The 14,403-nt window shown below is 40.1% G+C and overlaps 1 protein-coding gene across 2 annotated transcripts in view; it reads right to left on the reverse strand.

Annotated features, from left to right (window-relative positions):
* The window catches only part of LOC139755360 (protein DOP1A), an 83,955-nt gene that overhangs the window by 54,648 nt on the left and 14,904 nt on the right, over positions 1 to 14,403 (reverse strand). For both annotated transcript variants that reach the window (XM_071673538.1, XM_071673537.1), the window contains exons 8-13: positions 12,193 to 14,113; positions 11,037 to 11,255; positions 8,578 to 8,711; positions 5,055 to 7,350; positions 2,141 to 2,368; positions 798 to 1,019 (exon numbers count right to left, since the gene is read on the reverse strand). In XM_071673538.1, coding sequence (XP_071529639.1) covers positions 798 to 1,019; positions 2,141 to 2,368; positions 5,055 to 7,350; positions 8,578 to 8,711; positions 11,037 to 11,255; positions 12,193 to 14,113 — 5,020 coding nt within the window. The remainder of the gene's footprint in view (positions 1 to 797; positions 1,020 to 2,140; positions 2,369 to 5,054; positions 7,351 to 8,577; positions 8,712 to 11,036; positions 11,256 to 12,192; positions 14,114 to 14,403) is intronic.

Genomic DNA, 14,403 nt, shown 5'->3' on the forward strand with positions numbered 1-14,403 from the left:
ATCAAGTATAATATAAATAAATAAACAGCACCAGAAAAACAGACAAAAGAGGGCTACATACATTCACACTTAATCTAGCTGTCATGTGTAATGCACCAAAACCACATCTCCCCATCCACATCCAGGCCCCCACTGATCTATCCATGGTTTACCATGGAAGTTTCACATGCTTTGGTTCAGTCCAATGACAGCAAGTCAACCCCAGTATACCACATCATTCCAATTCACTCTATTCCTTGCAGACCTCTCACCCTCCTGCATGTTCAGGCCCCAATTGCTAATGGGATGGCCTTGATTAGGCCTCAGCAGCCTGTGCCATCTCCATGAAAGAAAAAAATCACTGATAATTTTTTCATAATGGCAAAATCATAAATGTAAAATTATCAGCTGTCAGGTGCTTTGCAACATTGCCACTGGTTTTGGGAAAATCACCTTCTCTTGCCCCATTTTGGTTGACTTTTCAATGCTAAAAGAGCCAGTGTCAATAAAATCACTCTCCACAAGTTCTGAACACAAATTATCACTGTCAAGTTGTTCAGGACCATATGCCTCATCCTCTAAATCTAGCTAAACGTAGCTCAATTTCCTTCCAAGAAAACTCATGAAAATGTGCTGTCATTGGCATGGCTGAAGGATGACTATTTGAGGGGAGAAATTATTGCAAACTGCCACCTCAGCCACCACCGTGGATCAGTGTGCATCCCTGAAATAGAGGTATGAAACGATGTTTAAATCTATATCTAGAGGAATGAATTATCCAGTTACTTAAAACCACATAAACAGCCACCTGTACATACCTGCAGTTCCTTTATATCCTTCTTCTCTTGCAGTGGTGGAGCCCTCTGAACAAATTCATTTAGTGTAGCAAGCAGGACAAGCTGTGCTGGAGGAGAAAGTGCCAATGTTCCCTCCTTAACCATAGTCAGCAGAGGTCCCCAGCATTCACCTAACTGTGAGCCAGGATACTGTTGTACATACACATAGAACACCTGCAGTACACTTACTTCAAGGGGTAGGGTCTGCATAAAAGAAAAAAGGAGGACTGTCAGCTATGCATTAAATGAAAGATAATCTTCTCTTTCATATCAGTGAGAGAGAAAAGGAAGGAAAAAGTATATCCAGTATGTATAATACACCAAAAAGACAAAAGGATGTATAAAATTGCAAGGAAAAGGTGTGTGTGTGTGTAAACAGTCATCACAAATCTGACAAAAGTCAGAAATAGAATTTTTGTTGTTACTGTAATTCATGTAGTCTTCTTTCATACTATTTGCCATTTCCCGCGTCAGCGAGGTAGCGTTAAGAACAGAGGACTGGACCTCTGAGGAAACATCCTCACCCGGCCCCCTTCTCTGTTCCTTCCTTTGGAAAATTAAAAAAAATATTTACCTATTTAATGTGATAAGGGCTTTTTGAACATCCTGCAAAATGGGTCATTAAAGTTTCGATATAACTCAATAACAGTGACAAGAAGCAGTAACATTTGCCATGCCATGTGATGGTAATTTTTTATACTCTGGGACTTTAAAGAAATAGATTGAATAAACATATATCTCCAAGGAGGTGAAAACATATACATGTATATGCATATACATATTCATACTTGCTTGTCTTCATCCACTCCTGGTGCCACCCCTCCCCACAGGAAACAGCACTACTACTTCATGCTTCAGCGAGGAAGTGCCAGGAAAACAGACATAAAAGGCCACATCCGTTCACACTCACTCTCTAGCTGTCATGTGTAATGCACCAAAAGCACAGCTCCCTATCCACATTAAGGCCCCACAGACCTTTCCATGGTTTACCCCAGACATTTCACAGGCCCTGGTTCAGTCCACTGACAACATGTCGACCCTGGTATACCACATCATTCAAATTCACTCTATTCCTTGCACGCCTCTCACCCTCCTGTATGTTCAGGCCCTAATCACGTAAAATCTTTTCCCCTCCATCTTTCCAACTCCTATTTGGTCTCCCAATTCTCAGTGATCCCTCCACCTCTAACACATATATCCTCACTGTCAATCTTTCCTCACTCATTCTATCTATTATATGTGGTAGCTAAACAGCCAACACATGAAAAAAAGTGACTTTTCATACTACATCTATTCTAAGAGAAGTTCACTGAGGGCTAAATTACCTGCTTTGCACCTTCAACTATTGGAGGTTGTTTGACCACCTGCTTCACTGTTGCCACTAGTGTATGCAAAGGTAACACACGCAGTAATGACATCATCTCTACCAACGCCAGTTGCTGTGGACACCCACTCCACAGTAAACCACCAATTCCACTTTGCTTGTTATGAATATCAGTGGTGGCATTCCTATTCTTAGCATTCATGGCTTCAGATGCAGCAATGCCAATACCCTGAAAAATTACTGACTGGGTGACAAGAGAACAAAATGTAAACACTGCCTCTCAAACATTAAAGAAAACTATCTTATTCTTACAAAAAGCTGGACACCACCAGAGATGGGCAGTAATGTAACTGACATTACTCAAGTATGCGTTTAAATACTGGCTATTTATTTCTTCTATTTTCATTCTTTTTTATATACAAATAAATATATATATAAGCTTTGCGGAAGATGAAAGCCGGCAAGGCAGCAGGTTTGGATGGTATTGCAGTGGAATTTATTAAAAAAGGGGGTGACTGTATTGTTGACTGGTTGGTAAGGTTATTTAATGTATGTATGACTCATGGTGAGGTGCCTGAGGATTGGCGGAATGCATGCATAGTGCCATTGTACAAAGGCAAAGGGGATAAGAGTGAGTGCTCAAATTACAGAGGTATAAGTTTGTTGAGTATTCCTGGTAAATCATATGGGAGGGTATTGATTGAGAGGGTGAAGGCATGTACAGAGCATCAGATTGGGGAAGAGCAGTGTGGTTTCAGAAGTGGTAGAGGATGTGTGGATCAAGTGTTTGCTTTGAAGAATGTATGTGAGAAATACTTAGAAAAGCAAATGGATTTGTATGTAGCATTTATGGATCTGGAGAAGGCATATGATAGAGTTGATAGAGATGCTCTGTGGAAGGTATTAAGAATATATGGTGTGGGAGGAAAGTTGTTAGAAGCAGTGAAAAGTTTTTATCGAGGATGTAAGGCATGTGTACGTGTAGGAAGAGAGGAAAGTGATTGGTTCTCAGTGAATGTAGGTTTGCGGCAGGGGTGTGTGATGTCTCCATGGTTGTTTAATTTGTTTATGGATGGGGTTGTTAGGGAGGTAAATGCAAGAGTTTTGGAAAGAGGGGCAAGTATGAAGTCTGTTGGGGATGAGAGAGCTTGGGAAGTGAGTCAGTTGTTGTTCGCTGATGATACAGCGCTGGCGGCTGATTCATGTGAGAAACTGCAGAAGCTGGTGACTGAGTTTGGTAAAGCGTGTGGAAGAAGAAAGTTAAGAGTAAATGTGAATAAGAGCAAGGTTATTAGGTACAGTAGGGTTGAGGGTCAAGTCAATTGGGAGGTGAGTTTGAATGGAGAAAAACTGGAGGAAGTGAAGTGTTTTAGATATCTGGGAGTGGATCTGTCAGCGGATGGAACCATGGAAGCGGAAGTGGATCATAGGGTGGGGGAGGGGGCGAAAATTTTGGGAGCCTTGAAGAATGTGTGGAAGTCGAGAACATTATCTCGGAAAGCAAAAATGGGTATGTTTGAAGGGAATAGTGGTTCCAACAATGTTGTATGGTTGCGAGGCGTGGGCTATGGATAGAGATGTGCGCAGGAGGATGGATGTGCTGGAAATGAGATGTTTGAGGACAATGTGTGGTGTGAGGTGGTTTGATCGAGTAAGTAACGTAAGGGTAAGAGAGATGTGTGGAAATAAAAAGAGCGTGGTTGAGAGAGCAGAAGAGGGTGTTTTGAAGTGGTTTGGGCACATGGAGAGAATGAGTGAGGAGAGATTGACCAAGAGGATATATGTGTCGGAGGTGGAGGGAACGAGGAGAAGAGGGAGACCAAATTGGAGGTGGAAAGATGGAGTGAAAAAGATTTTGTGTGATCGGGGCCTGAACATGCAGGAGGGTGAAAGGAGGGCAAGGAATAGAGTGAATTGGAGCGATGTGGTATACCAGGGTTGACGTGCTGTCAGTGGATTGAATCAAGGCATGTGAAGCGTCTGGGGTAAACCATGGAAAGCTGAGTAGGTGTGTATATTTGCGTGTGTGGACGTATGTATATACATGTGTATGGGGGGGGTTGGGCCATTTCTTTCGTCTGTTTCCTTGCGCTACCTCGCAAATGCGGGAGACAGCGACAAAGTATAATAAAAAAAAAATATATATATATATATATATATATATATATATATATATATATATATATATATATATATTATTTTTTTCATACTATTTGCCATTTCCCGCGTTAGCGAGGTAGCGTTAAGAACAGAGGACTGGGCCTTTGAGGGAAATCCTCACTTGGCCCCCTTCTCTGTTCCTTCTTTTGGAAAATTAAAAACGAGAGGGGAGGATTTCCACAGGGAAAATGAAAATGAGTCCCTGTGGACTCATAGGAATATACTTGAACATGCACAAAATTGTGATCCTTCCCAATATATATTTCTTTTCTTTCTTTCATACTATTCGCCATTTCCCGCATTAGCAAGGTAGCTAATCTGATAACTTTGATATCATTTAGATTTACTCTCAACTTTTTCCTTCACATATTCTCCCAAACTCCGAAACCAGTTCTGATGAGTGCTGAGGTAAATATTAACTGGGAAGGAAAATGGATGTGTTGAAAGAATACACCAAGAACCAAGAAAAGTTACCAAAGTTTAGGAAATAGCAGATACAAGGAAAACAAACAGACTGTAAAGATTTATGGTCATGGGTGTAGTAACTTAATATACAGTAATACAGGTCTTTCTTGAACAACCCTGCTAAGCTTATTAAACAGAATACTAGAAACACTCATGCAGTAATAATCTGGTGATGCATATATATAAGTACATACAACTCCTACAATTCACTTACAGAAAAATTAGATGAATCACATAAAATTAGATGTATCAATAATAGAAACAAAATCTAAGTAATCCTTTATTCTCACCTGCCATACAACACTGACAGCTGCTAGCAGATGTGGTGTCTGATGGTGGCATATGGGTGATAGCAATTCTACTACATGTTGTCTAACTCCTCGTCTGCTGCCAAGTACAAAGGGTGACTCTTGGTCATCTCCTGTTGCAGCCCAAAGAGAAAGTAAGGAGGAAATGATTCGAGGTAAGTGGCACAGAAGAGTGTGACGGGCACGAGCAGGTGGGTCCAACCCACTGTTATCAACAGGTGCATCCATTATCTCCCCTACAGGAGAGAAGACATGTAACAGATTGTATAGGATCTGACCAGCAGTTTGACTTGTAGGAGAGATGGCCGATGCTGTGACAGATGAAGTTGATCCAAATGCTGGTGACTGTGCTGGGTCTAAAAGACAGTAATGAACAGTCATTGTAAGGGCCTGCAGAAGGGTGAGTGTATAATCTGGAGGGGCCTGTGGAGGAGGAGCACCAGGAAAGTAGTAATGGGCCACATACTCCAACAATTCACACAGAAGATAAGTCACACGTAAGCTGTTGTTAGGCAGAGAAGGGCCCATGTGAGGTAAGGCAGCTGTGAACAAATGTAACCATGATCCATGAAGATGACGTAAATGATGCTGATTCAATGCTACAGTTAATACCTCCATAAACATGGGTTGTGCTGGAATGGGTTGTCCAGGCTGATACTTCGTTGCACTAAATCCTGAATATTTCATACTAACACTAGGAGGATCTCGGACCATTCCACCCTCAGGCCGGTCAGTTGCCAAGGTATCCTCAAGGCGGATTAATGCAAGTGTAAGGTCAATAATCCGAGCCAAATAAGTTTCCTGACGTGGAATGGTGCCAGACTGACTTGGCATTCCACAATTATATTCCAAGACTTCCTCTGTGAAGGTTCGCACCTCCTGGTTAAGAGGACCTTTTTGGTCTGAAGATACTGTTGCTCCGGTTCCAGTCATAGCATGAACTGTGGAAAGTAAACAATGCAGCACACATTTTTGCACCTTGCACTTACTCAGTAAGTCAGTGATATATGGTGTGAAACCACGAGGGGAATCAGTTACAAGGGGTGACAGGTGAGTAAAGACGAGATTGAGAACTTCTGCTGATGCTATTTGAACTTCCAAGTTGTCTTGCAAATGCTCATCTCTTAATCGTAAGTGTGGTAAGCAAGGGTAGTATGAACGCAGGTAATAAAGGCACACTGTGATCACTACCTGAAGATACATGGTAGAACGAAATTGACTCACCATATCTGTCACATTTCCACCATCAAAGCCATCCCCAAAAACAGATCGGCGATGTCTTGCTAGTAATATCATTAATGGTGATACTGACTGTAATGTGCTTATACTAGTTGATGCAAGAGCCAACAGAGAATTTTTAGGCTGTACTTCAATGATATTTCTGATTAAAGATAACCCATTTAGGTACTGGCCACTGTCAACAACCTGTACATACAGAAGCATATGAGAATGAAATGGATGCCTAGTTAATTCTGGGACAATACCGTCACTTACCACAGACTGAGATAATGTGTCATGCTCACTAGATCCATCACTTTCAAGATCTCTATAACATGAGTTTACTACATTATCTATAATATCTTCTAAAATGCTCTGAATCATCTGAGATGATGTCCATTCCTCTTCCTCTCCATCCTCTTCATCAAACCCAGTGGATAATGAAACTTTCTTCATCTCAGTCTGCGTAGGCGCTGAAGATTTCTGATAACTTCCATTTTGTATTCGTACTGCATTAGAAAGATTCAGTGGTTTGTTCATTTTTGCAAGATCTTCCATATCTATCCATGGATGCTGCATGAATGGGTTTACCATGAGAGAAATAGAAGATTGCAGTTGTGGCTGTTCATGACTGGAAGGCAACTCAAACTCAGTAAAATTAGCATGATGAGTAACGACTCTCTTATAGTCCTTCGAAATAGAACTGAAGGCTAATATGTGTTTGGTTGGTGCAGATACCTGTCGTCCTTTACCCTGAGGCTGTCTCCCTTCCTTGCTCACGTGATACATGACCTCTCCACCTTCAGAACTGATGGCATATATCTGAGATTCTTCTGTGACACATTTACTTCCCTGGCACTGCTGAGTAGGAGGCAATTTCTCAATATTAACATGCTGTACACTAACTCTTCGAGTGTGAGGATGAAGCAGTAGCACGAGAATAGGATCCATCAATCGTGCAGTATCACTACGTTGCAAAGTAGTAGCTAACCATGCATGGGCAAGGCTGCGCTCCGTTCCACTATCTCCACGTAGACGTTCCACCATTAAGAACAAGCATCTGTAAAACATACAACCGACTGTCAGCTACACCAGTAGCATTAAAATCCTCAGGAGTTCTTAATGGAGATGTTATAATTACTCATATATCTAAATGCCTTCTCCTGCTGTAACGCATGGTGACTAACAAATACTCTGCCTTCAATCATGTCTCTACTGCATTTTTACAGATTCTTTTAATAAGAGAACTTTCTCAAATGATCTTTCTCTCACTCAGTCTTTACACTTTACATTCAATCTTTCTCTATGCTTTTCCACTTAACTCAGATTTATACAATCATTGAGGCAATATGTCTTTACTATTCACATTTATACGTCACCTATGATTGCTTTAATTTTTGTTTCATTAACCATTCTCTTCATTATCATGTATTTCCTTTTCATATTCTAAATACTAAGTTGAATAATCTCTTACAACACATTTGCATTTCTGATGAATCAACTAAGCTAATGCACTTAACTAACTGTTCTACAGTTAAAAACCTATATTTTACAACACACAATACAATGGGCTGCACAACTCCAATGAAACCTTAGACCTGATAGATAGAAAAAAAATTCATTTGACTCCTAAAAAGTCCAATCACACCAGGACCTGGGGACGGTTGGTTAACAGAAGAATCTGGATAACAGATAGGACTCCACTTAAAATAGTAAGATGTTTTAGCAGCATGTACTCAGAAAGATACAACAGTAACTCTTTTGTTCTACATACATTATCTACAGGAGGTGGAGTGTATCACTGTCCAAATGGAAAAAGGGTTAGGGGTAGATGCTATAGGGGCACAATTAGTGTCATCTATATTATCATAAGAATTGCGATGTATTAGTACTTCTTATAGTACTGGAGAAAAATCTATTCTTTTAGAGTGACTTTTGAATGAGAGGACACTGGAGTAGTTGGAGGTATCTGAGATCTTGTACTAATTTTAATTGAGGTAAGCTGCTTTTGGTAGGATTTCTGAAGACTTAGGCCACAGATTATAGATTGCACTGACCCATTTCACAATCACCCTAATAAATCAGTTTCCACTGCATATTCCTCACAGATTCATGCACTATTTCAGCCAGAATCTTACATGTGTGGGCAGTCAACTTCTGGATGTTTTCAGACTACAGATATCTGAACTGAAAATTCCTACTTAAAGCTGGAGAGCAGTAATTCTAGGCTTTCCTCTCAGCCTGGTCAGACCTAGATACATTAAAAAAGAGAAATAACATGAATTACCTATCAAACCCAGGACGTTTTCCAGATAGACCAGATGACAGAGTCCGGGACACTTGCCAAAGAGTTATCCATTGCTGCATAGCTGTGCTGTCATACTCTGTATGTATACCTTCATGACTCCATAACACTCCACTCTGTGGATTTACAGAAATTACCATATTGTAGTGAGGACAAATATATATATCATTATCATACAACCACACAACCCTGTAATGTGGCTCCTGCAGCTTTACGCCACATTCTAGGCAGGAGCTCGTAAATGGCAGAGTCCTTTGAGGTGAGAAGATTCTCAACAAGTGTATACTCCTATCCATCCACTGACAATTATATGATCTCACTAGAGGTGAATTATAACAACATAACTTCCTGCAGGTGAAGCCAGTAACACCAATATATGCAAGTACCTATATACATGCATGAGTATACATCCATCTATCTATCTATCTTCATCTCTGATGCCCATTCCCTCCAGAAACTCCCATCAAGTGGGTGGCCATGGGAGAAAAATTCTCCCCTTAACCCTGTCCTTACAAGCCTTCCTCACATTTGTCATTACATGCATTCTCCCACCATTTCTCTCCTTCCAGTACTCTTCCACTTTACATTCATATGTATATAATTTATTTTGCCAGATATATGTGTTATCACATTAGGTATTAGATAGGGTACAAGATAACAAATGGGAGCATCAGTGAGGGGAGTAGATGGGGAAGTGGTGACATGCAAAGAAGAGGCAGAGAGGAGATGAATGTTTTGAAGGACTTTCGTATGTGTTACATGATACGGTGGCATATGTTGGGTGTTTCAGATGTGAAAGTATGTGGAGTTAGAGTGCCACGGCAAGTGATATGGTGAAAAGAGAAGAGATAGTGAAAGCACTGTTTAAGATGAAGTGTGGCAATGCAGCAAAAGTGGATGGGATTGTAGCTGAATCTCTGAATAAAGGGGTAGACAAAGCTGCTGACTGGCCAGACAAGATTCAATGTACATTGTCCATAAAAAAACACTGTCCACTCTCCCATATATTCTCAATATATGGTTAAGGTTATTGTAGGTAAAAGCATATGATGCACTCTGGGTGAAATCATCATGCATCTAGTCACTGAGACTAGTGTTTCTAATGGTGTGAGTACCAGTCCCTGCCTCAGTGTGCCTCAGGCTATCTAAATTGGAAGGATGTTCCTAGTTGCCACTTCACTTTGAGATTTTCACTTCCTCCATCTATGCTTCAAGATGGTTGGCTCTTACCTTTCTATGGAGGATAAAGCCCAAATTCTTGATTGGAGGCAAGAAAATAAGGATACATATGGACCTAGACTACTTCAGAAACCTTGGCAATTCCATGCCCAAACATCTGCAGATGGTAAGAAAGGCCAAAGAGATGAGAAAGTACTTAAATGTATGTCTGACTTCGCCTTTAAAAATGGATGGGAAGGCAGACAAGGTTTCTGTGTAAACTGTATGTATGGCTAAAGGAAAGGTGCCTGAGAACTGTGAAATGCCTGTATGGTGCCATTATATTAAGGGTATGAGGACAAAAGTAAATGCTAACATTATAGAGAAATATAGAGAAATAAGACTCTTAAACATACAGAGTAAATTGTAAGGAACTGAGGAATAACAGGGTGGTGGCATGCACAATGTGGAGGAGCAATGTGGCTTTAGGAGCAGTGAAGGATGTGTGAACTAGGTGTCTGTTTTAAAGAATAGTGTAGAAAAACTGAGAGAAAGAGAGGAACGAGAGGAACTTGTAGGAGGAATTTACGGATCTGGAGAAGGCCTTGTGGAAGGTCCAATAAATACATGGTGTGAGAGGAAAGCTATAAGGTATGAGGAGATTTCATTAAGAAAGGAAGGTGTGTGTGTGCAAGTAGGAATGGAGGAGGATGGATTTTTCCAAGTATTTCTAATACACATTTTTCAAAGCAAACACCTGATCCTGATACATGTGATAGCTAGAGAATGAGTGTGAGCAAATGTGGCCTTTTTTCATCTGTTTCCTGGTGCTACCTCACTGATACAGATGGTGACGATGCTGTTTCCTTTGGGGCAAGGTGGTGCTGGGAATAAGTGAGGACGAGCAAGTATGAATATGTATATGAGTACAAATGTATATGTATGAGCAAGTATGAATATGTATGTGCATGAATATGTAGGTATATGTGTATATGTATACACATGTATATAAATAAAGTGAATTGGAATGGTGTGTTATATTGGGGTCAACGATATGCTGTCAATGGACTGAACAAGGGCATGTGAAATGCCTGAAGTAAACTATGGAAAGGCCTGTGGGGCCTGGATGTAGATAGGGAGTTGTGGTTTCAGTGCATTATTATCATTATTATACTTGATCACCATTTCCCTGAGTTAGCGAAGTATATAACTACTTATACGAAAAAATATAATACTGGGATCTACAGCACAACAAGGACAACAGCACATCTTTTCATAAATACCTTTTCTCTTGTAGTAATGATCTGTTGTGGACGAGTCAGTGTGAGAAGGATCTCCCTCTCAACAACTGAAATGGATGGCTGTGGTGGGGCAGATGTCAGGGTAGCACTGGGTCCATGAGGCAATGTCAGATTGTGCAACTGGAGCAGCAGTTCTGTGCTAGCTACATGGAAATGACTTGTACCAGGTCCTAGGTAACTCCAAAGTTGGCGTGCCATGTGCTTAAAATAGAGGTAAGAGATAAAACACCAGATCAAGATGTATAATGAGGAAATGTATCGTTTCCAATCATCTCTACATAATAGTTATTCAATACTCAATTCTGGAATCATATCCAGTTTTCTCAGTCTTTGACATGGATGAAAGACTCAGACATGGACTAGAGCATAACTAATTTGATGAGAGAGGGTACAGAGGGTAGCTGTTTAGTGTTTGTTGAGTCATTACTATGTGTATGAGTACTGCCAATGTCGTGTTTGCTGGGGAAGTGGAATCTGTGATATGACTTATGTCACAGTGCTAAAGTTGGATTGTGAAATTATTTTCACATGAAAAGACTCACACATTGTAGTCTACAATATGCGATGGTAGATCAAGGGGGGAAAACTAAAGATGGCAAAGAACTGCTTCTTGGGGAACCTAATGTATAATTTGAGTATCTTTATTCATTTATCATCTTATAACCTAACATCATAATTACAGACCTGGAACCAGAGAAATATCCTCAGCTTCATATACACAGGGAATGCCAGGGGGATGAGTTTATCGTGTAACTTCATTTTCTTGTGACTGTGCAATGCTAGAAAACTGGCAGATCTAAACTGGATAACTCCTCTTTTAACCTTCTGAATGCAATACTTAAGGTGCAAATTCAGAATTTGGACTCCTTTGGACTCTGTTAGGAATTGAAAGATGTCCAGAAAAGAAACACTGTTCACTGAGTTTTAGAATTCATAAAGTTAGATTTGTGCTGCAATGATTGTTATGGAACCTACATGATTTATGGTAAGAAGGGGATAACACAGTAAATGATTTTAATCTTTTGTTTACCTTGAATAACTGTAATCTAAAGTCAGCATGGGAACACAAAATATCTAGGCATTTATAGTAATTAATACAAAAGAACTACAAATATTGGAAAGTATGAAAACAACATACCTGATATACCATTGTATGGTACAACAAGATGTGAGTATGTGTTGGGAGAAGCAGAGGCGTAATGTTGACTGTCACCACTCCAGCATCAGCTCCTCTCTCTAGTGCTGATTCATACTGCCACACAGATAGCTCTGACTGAGCTAACATTACAAGCTCTAACAAGGTAGATATGGAGGCCAGGGTAAATTCTGGAGACACTTGGCTTCCACAAATAACACATGCTAATAAGCCAATGAGCCACTGAGGGATACTGATACTTGGTCGAATGAGGGTTAATCCTGGTGTTGTTGGAAGAGATGAGAGATCAACAAGGATGCTACATGATACCTTAAAAACTTCAAGCTGTTCACCTGCTTGTGGATTTAACTTAAATGCAGTCATAATATCAATATCTTCATCCTTGATCTGTGAATGAATGGGTGAACTTGAATGTGAAAACATAAGATGATTTCTTTGCCTAGCTGATGCCCTCAGTGTTGTAGGAGACCCTTTTGACCCCTTTTTTGCCTCACAACAGTGCAAACACTCTTTTAACAAATACTTTAATTCTGACAGACTATCAATTCCCAGCATTTCAGATCTATACAGCATACTTTGAAAGTCTGCAAGTGATGAATTACAAGATATCAAAATTTTTTGAATAAATTCAAGAAAAAATTTTTCAAACATTTTTACATAACTATGTATGGGGGAAGAACCAAGATGGTTTGGGCTCTGAGGAGCACTTTCATACTCATCCTCACTTGCTTCTTGGGATACCTGTAGCTGACACAGATCATGACAGTGCACAGTCACATCTCCCATTTCTACTCCTGAATCGGTAGGAACTTCATATTCTGTGATTAATTCAGCTTCAGTCCTATCATCCATCTCTTTCATTTCATGGAGTTCAAATAAATCTACCATTACATCTGGCTTTACAGTATATGAATTGTCTTTTAAAACATCATCATTTTCAGAAACAATATCTTCACTATTTCTAACATTACTCTTATTTTCTGTTCCAGATTTCTGGGGATCTTCTGTTGACAATTTAGAAATATTAGATATGAATGAGGTTTCTGCCTCCTCATCAACTAAATCATCACTAATAATATTACTTTCACCAGTTACTGATGTACATGAGCTATGCTCAACAGTTTTGTTTTCCTCACTCAGGCTCATATCTTCTTCACTTGCCTCAATGCCAATCTGAACAATACCACAATCAGTTGGAGGGCTCTCCCGTGCTGCAGATTCTGGAACAACTGGAGGGCGTGTAACTGTTGAGACTTGAGAAAGAGCATGGAGCTGTAAGGAGGCAAAAGTACCAATACTTGCTCTTGAATCTGGCCGAGAAAGAGAAGCTGCTGGTGGGAGTGTAACCGAAGGAATAAGTTTATGCAATGTGGCTTGACAAAGTGACAATCCAACTGATAGTTCATGTGCAGTTAAGACTGTGAGGTGCTCAGTGAGAAGGGCAGTTACTGAAGACAGCACCTCAGGTAGCCGAGAAGCCTGAGTCTGCTGCTGTGTGTCTAAAGGAAGTGATGTAAGCAAATGTTGCATCAGAGTACACACTTCACACACACTCATCCTTGGGCTTCCCACATCTTCCACCAATACAAAATGACCATCTTCATTATTTTTCTTCTTTTCATCCATACTGCTTCCAGAGGCTGATTTAAGCAGACAAGCCTGACTCAGACGACCTGTGAGATGCATCCATGGATATGAAGGCTGTAAAGCACTGAAAACTAGGGTAGCTGTTTTAGTTATTTCATGGTACCCCCGGTTACCCTCAATAGGATGTTTGGTGCCATCTGGAGATAATGGTGGCAATGGGGGATTCTGCTTATCAACAGTGCTTTGACGTCTACTGCTAGATTCTGCTGGCGTTTCACTAGCTATTTGCAGAACTTGACATGTGTGATACAAGCATCTGAAATAAAAATAACTGAATAACTTTAAATGAAAAAAAATCATATTCTCAACATAAATGAACAATGCTTATCTAACAGGTAAATATATTAGTATTGCAATAAATCTAATGAAAAGGATCTCCTAATTTTCAAAAATCTTGCTTGCCATTCAGTGACAGTAACACTTACCAATATGAACATGCAGTGAACTTTTCATTCTTTTAACCAAGGCCCCTAAATATAACTTCCTTTCTTTCTTAAGAACTTTTCACTGTGTATTCAGCTACTATATAGAATAATATTTTTTGAG

This window comes from Panulirus ornatus, chromosome 19 (assembly GCF_036320965.1).
Source record: "Panulirus ornatus isolate Po-2019 chromosome 19, ASM3632096v1, whole genome shotgun sequence".
NCBI lineage: Eukaryota > Metazoa > Arthropoda > Malacostraca > Decapoda > Palinuridae > Panulirus > Panulirus ornatus.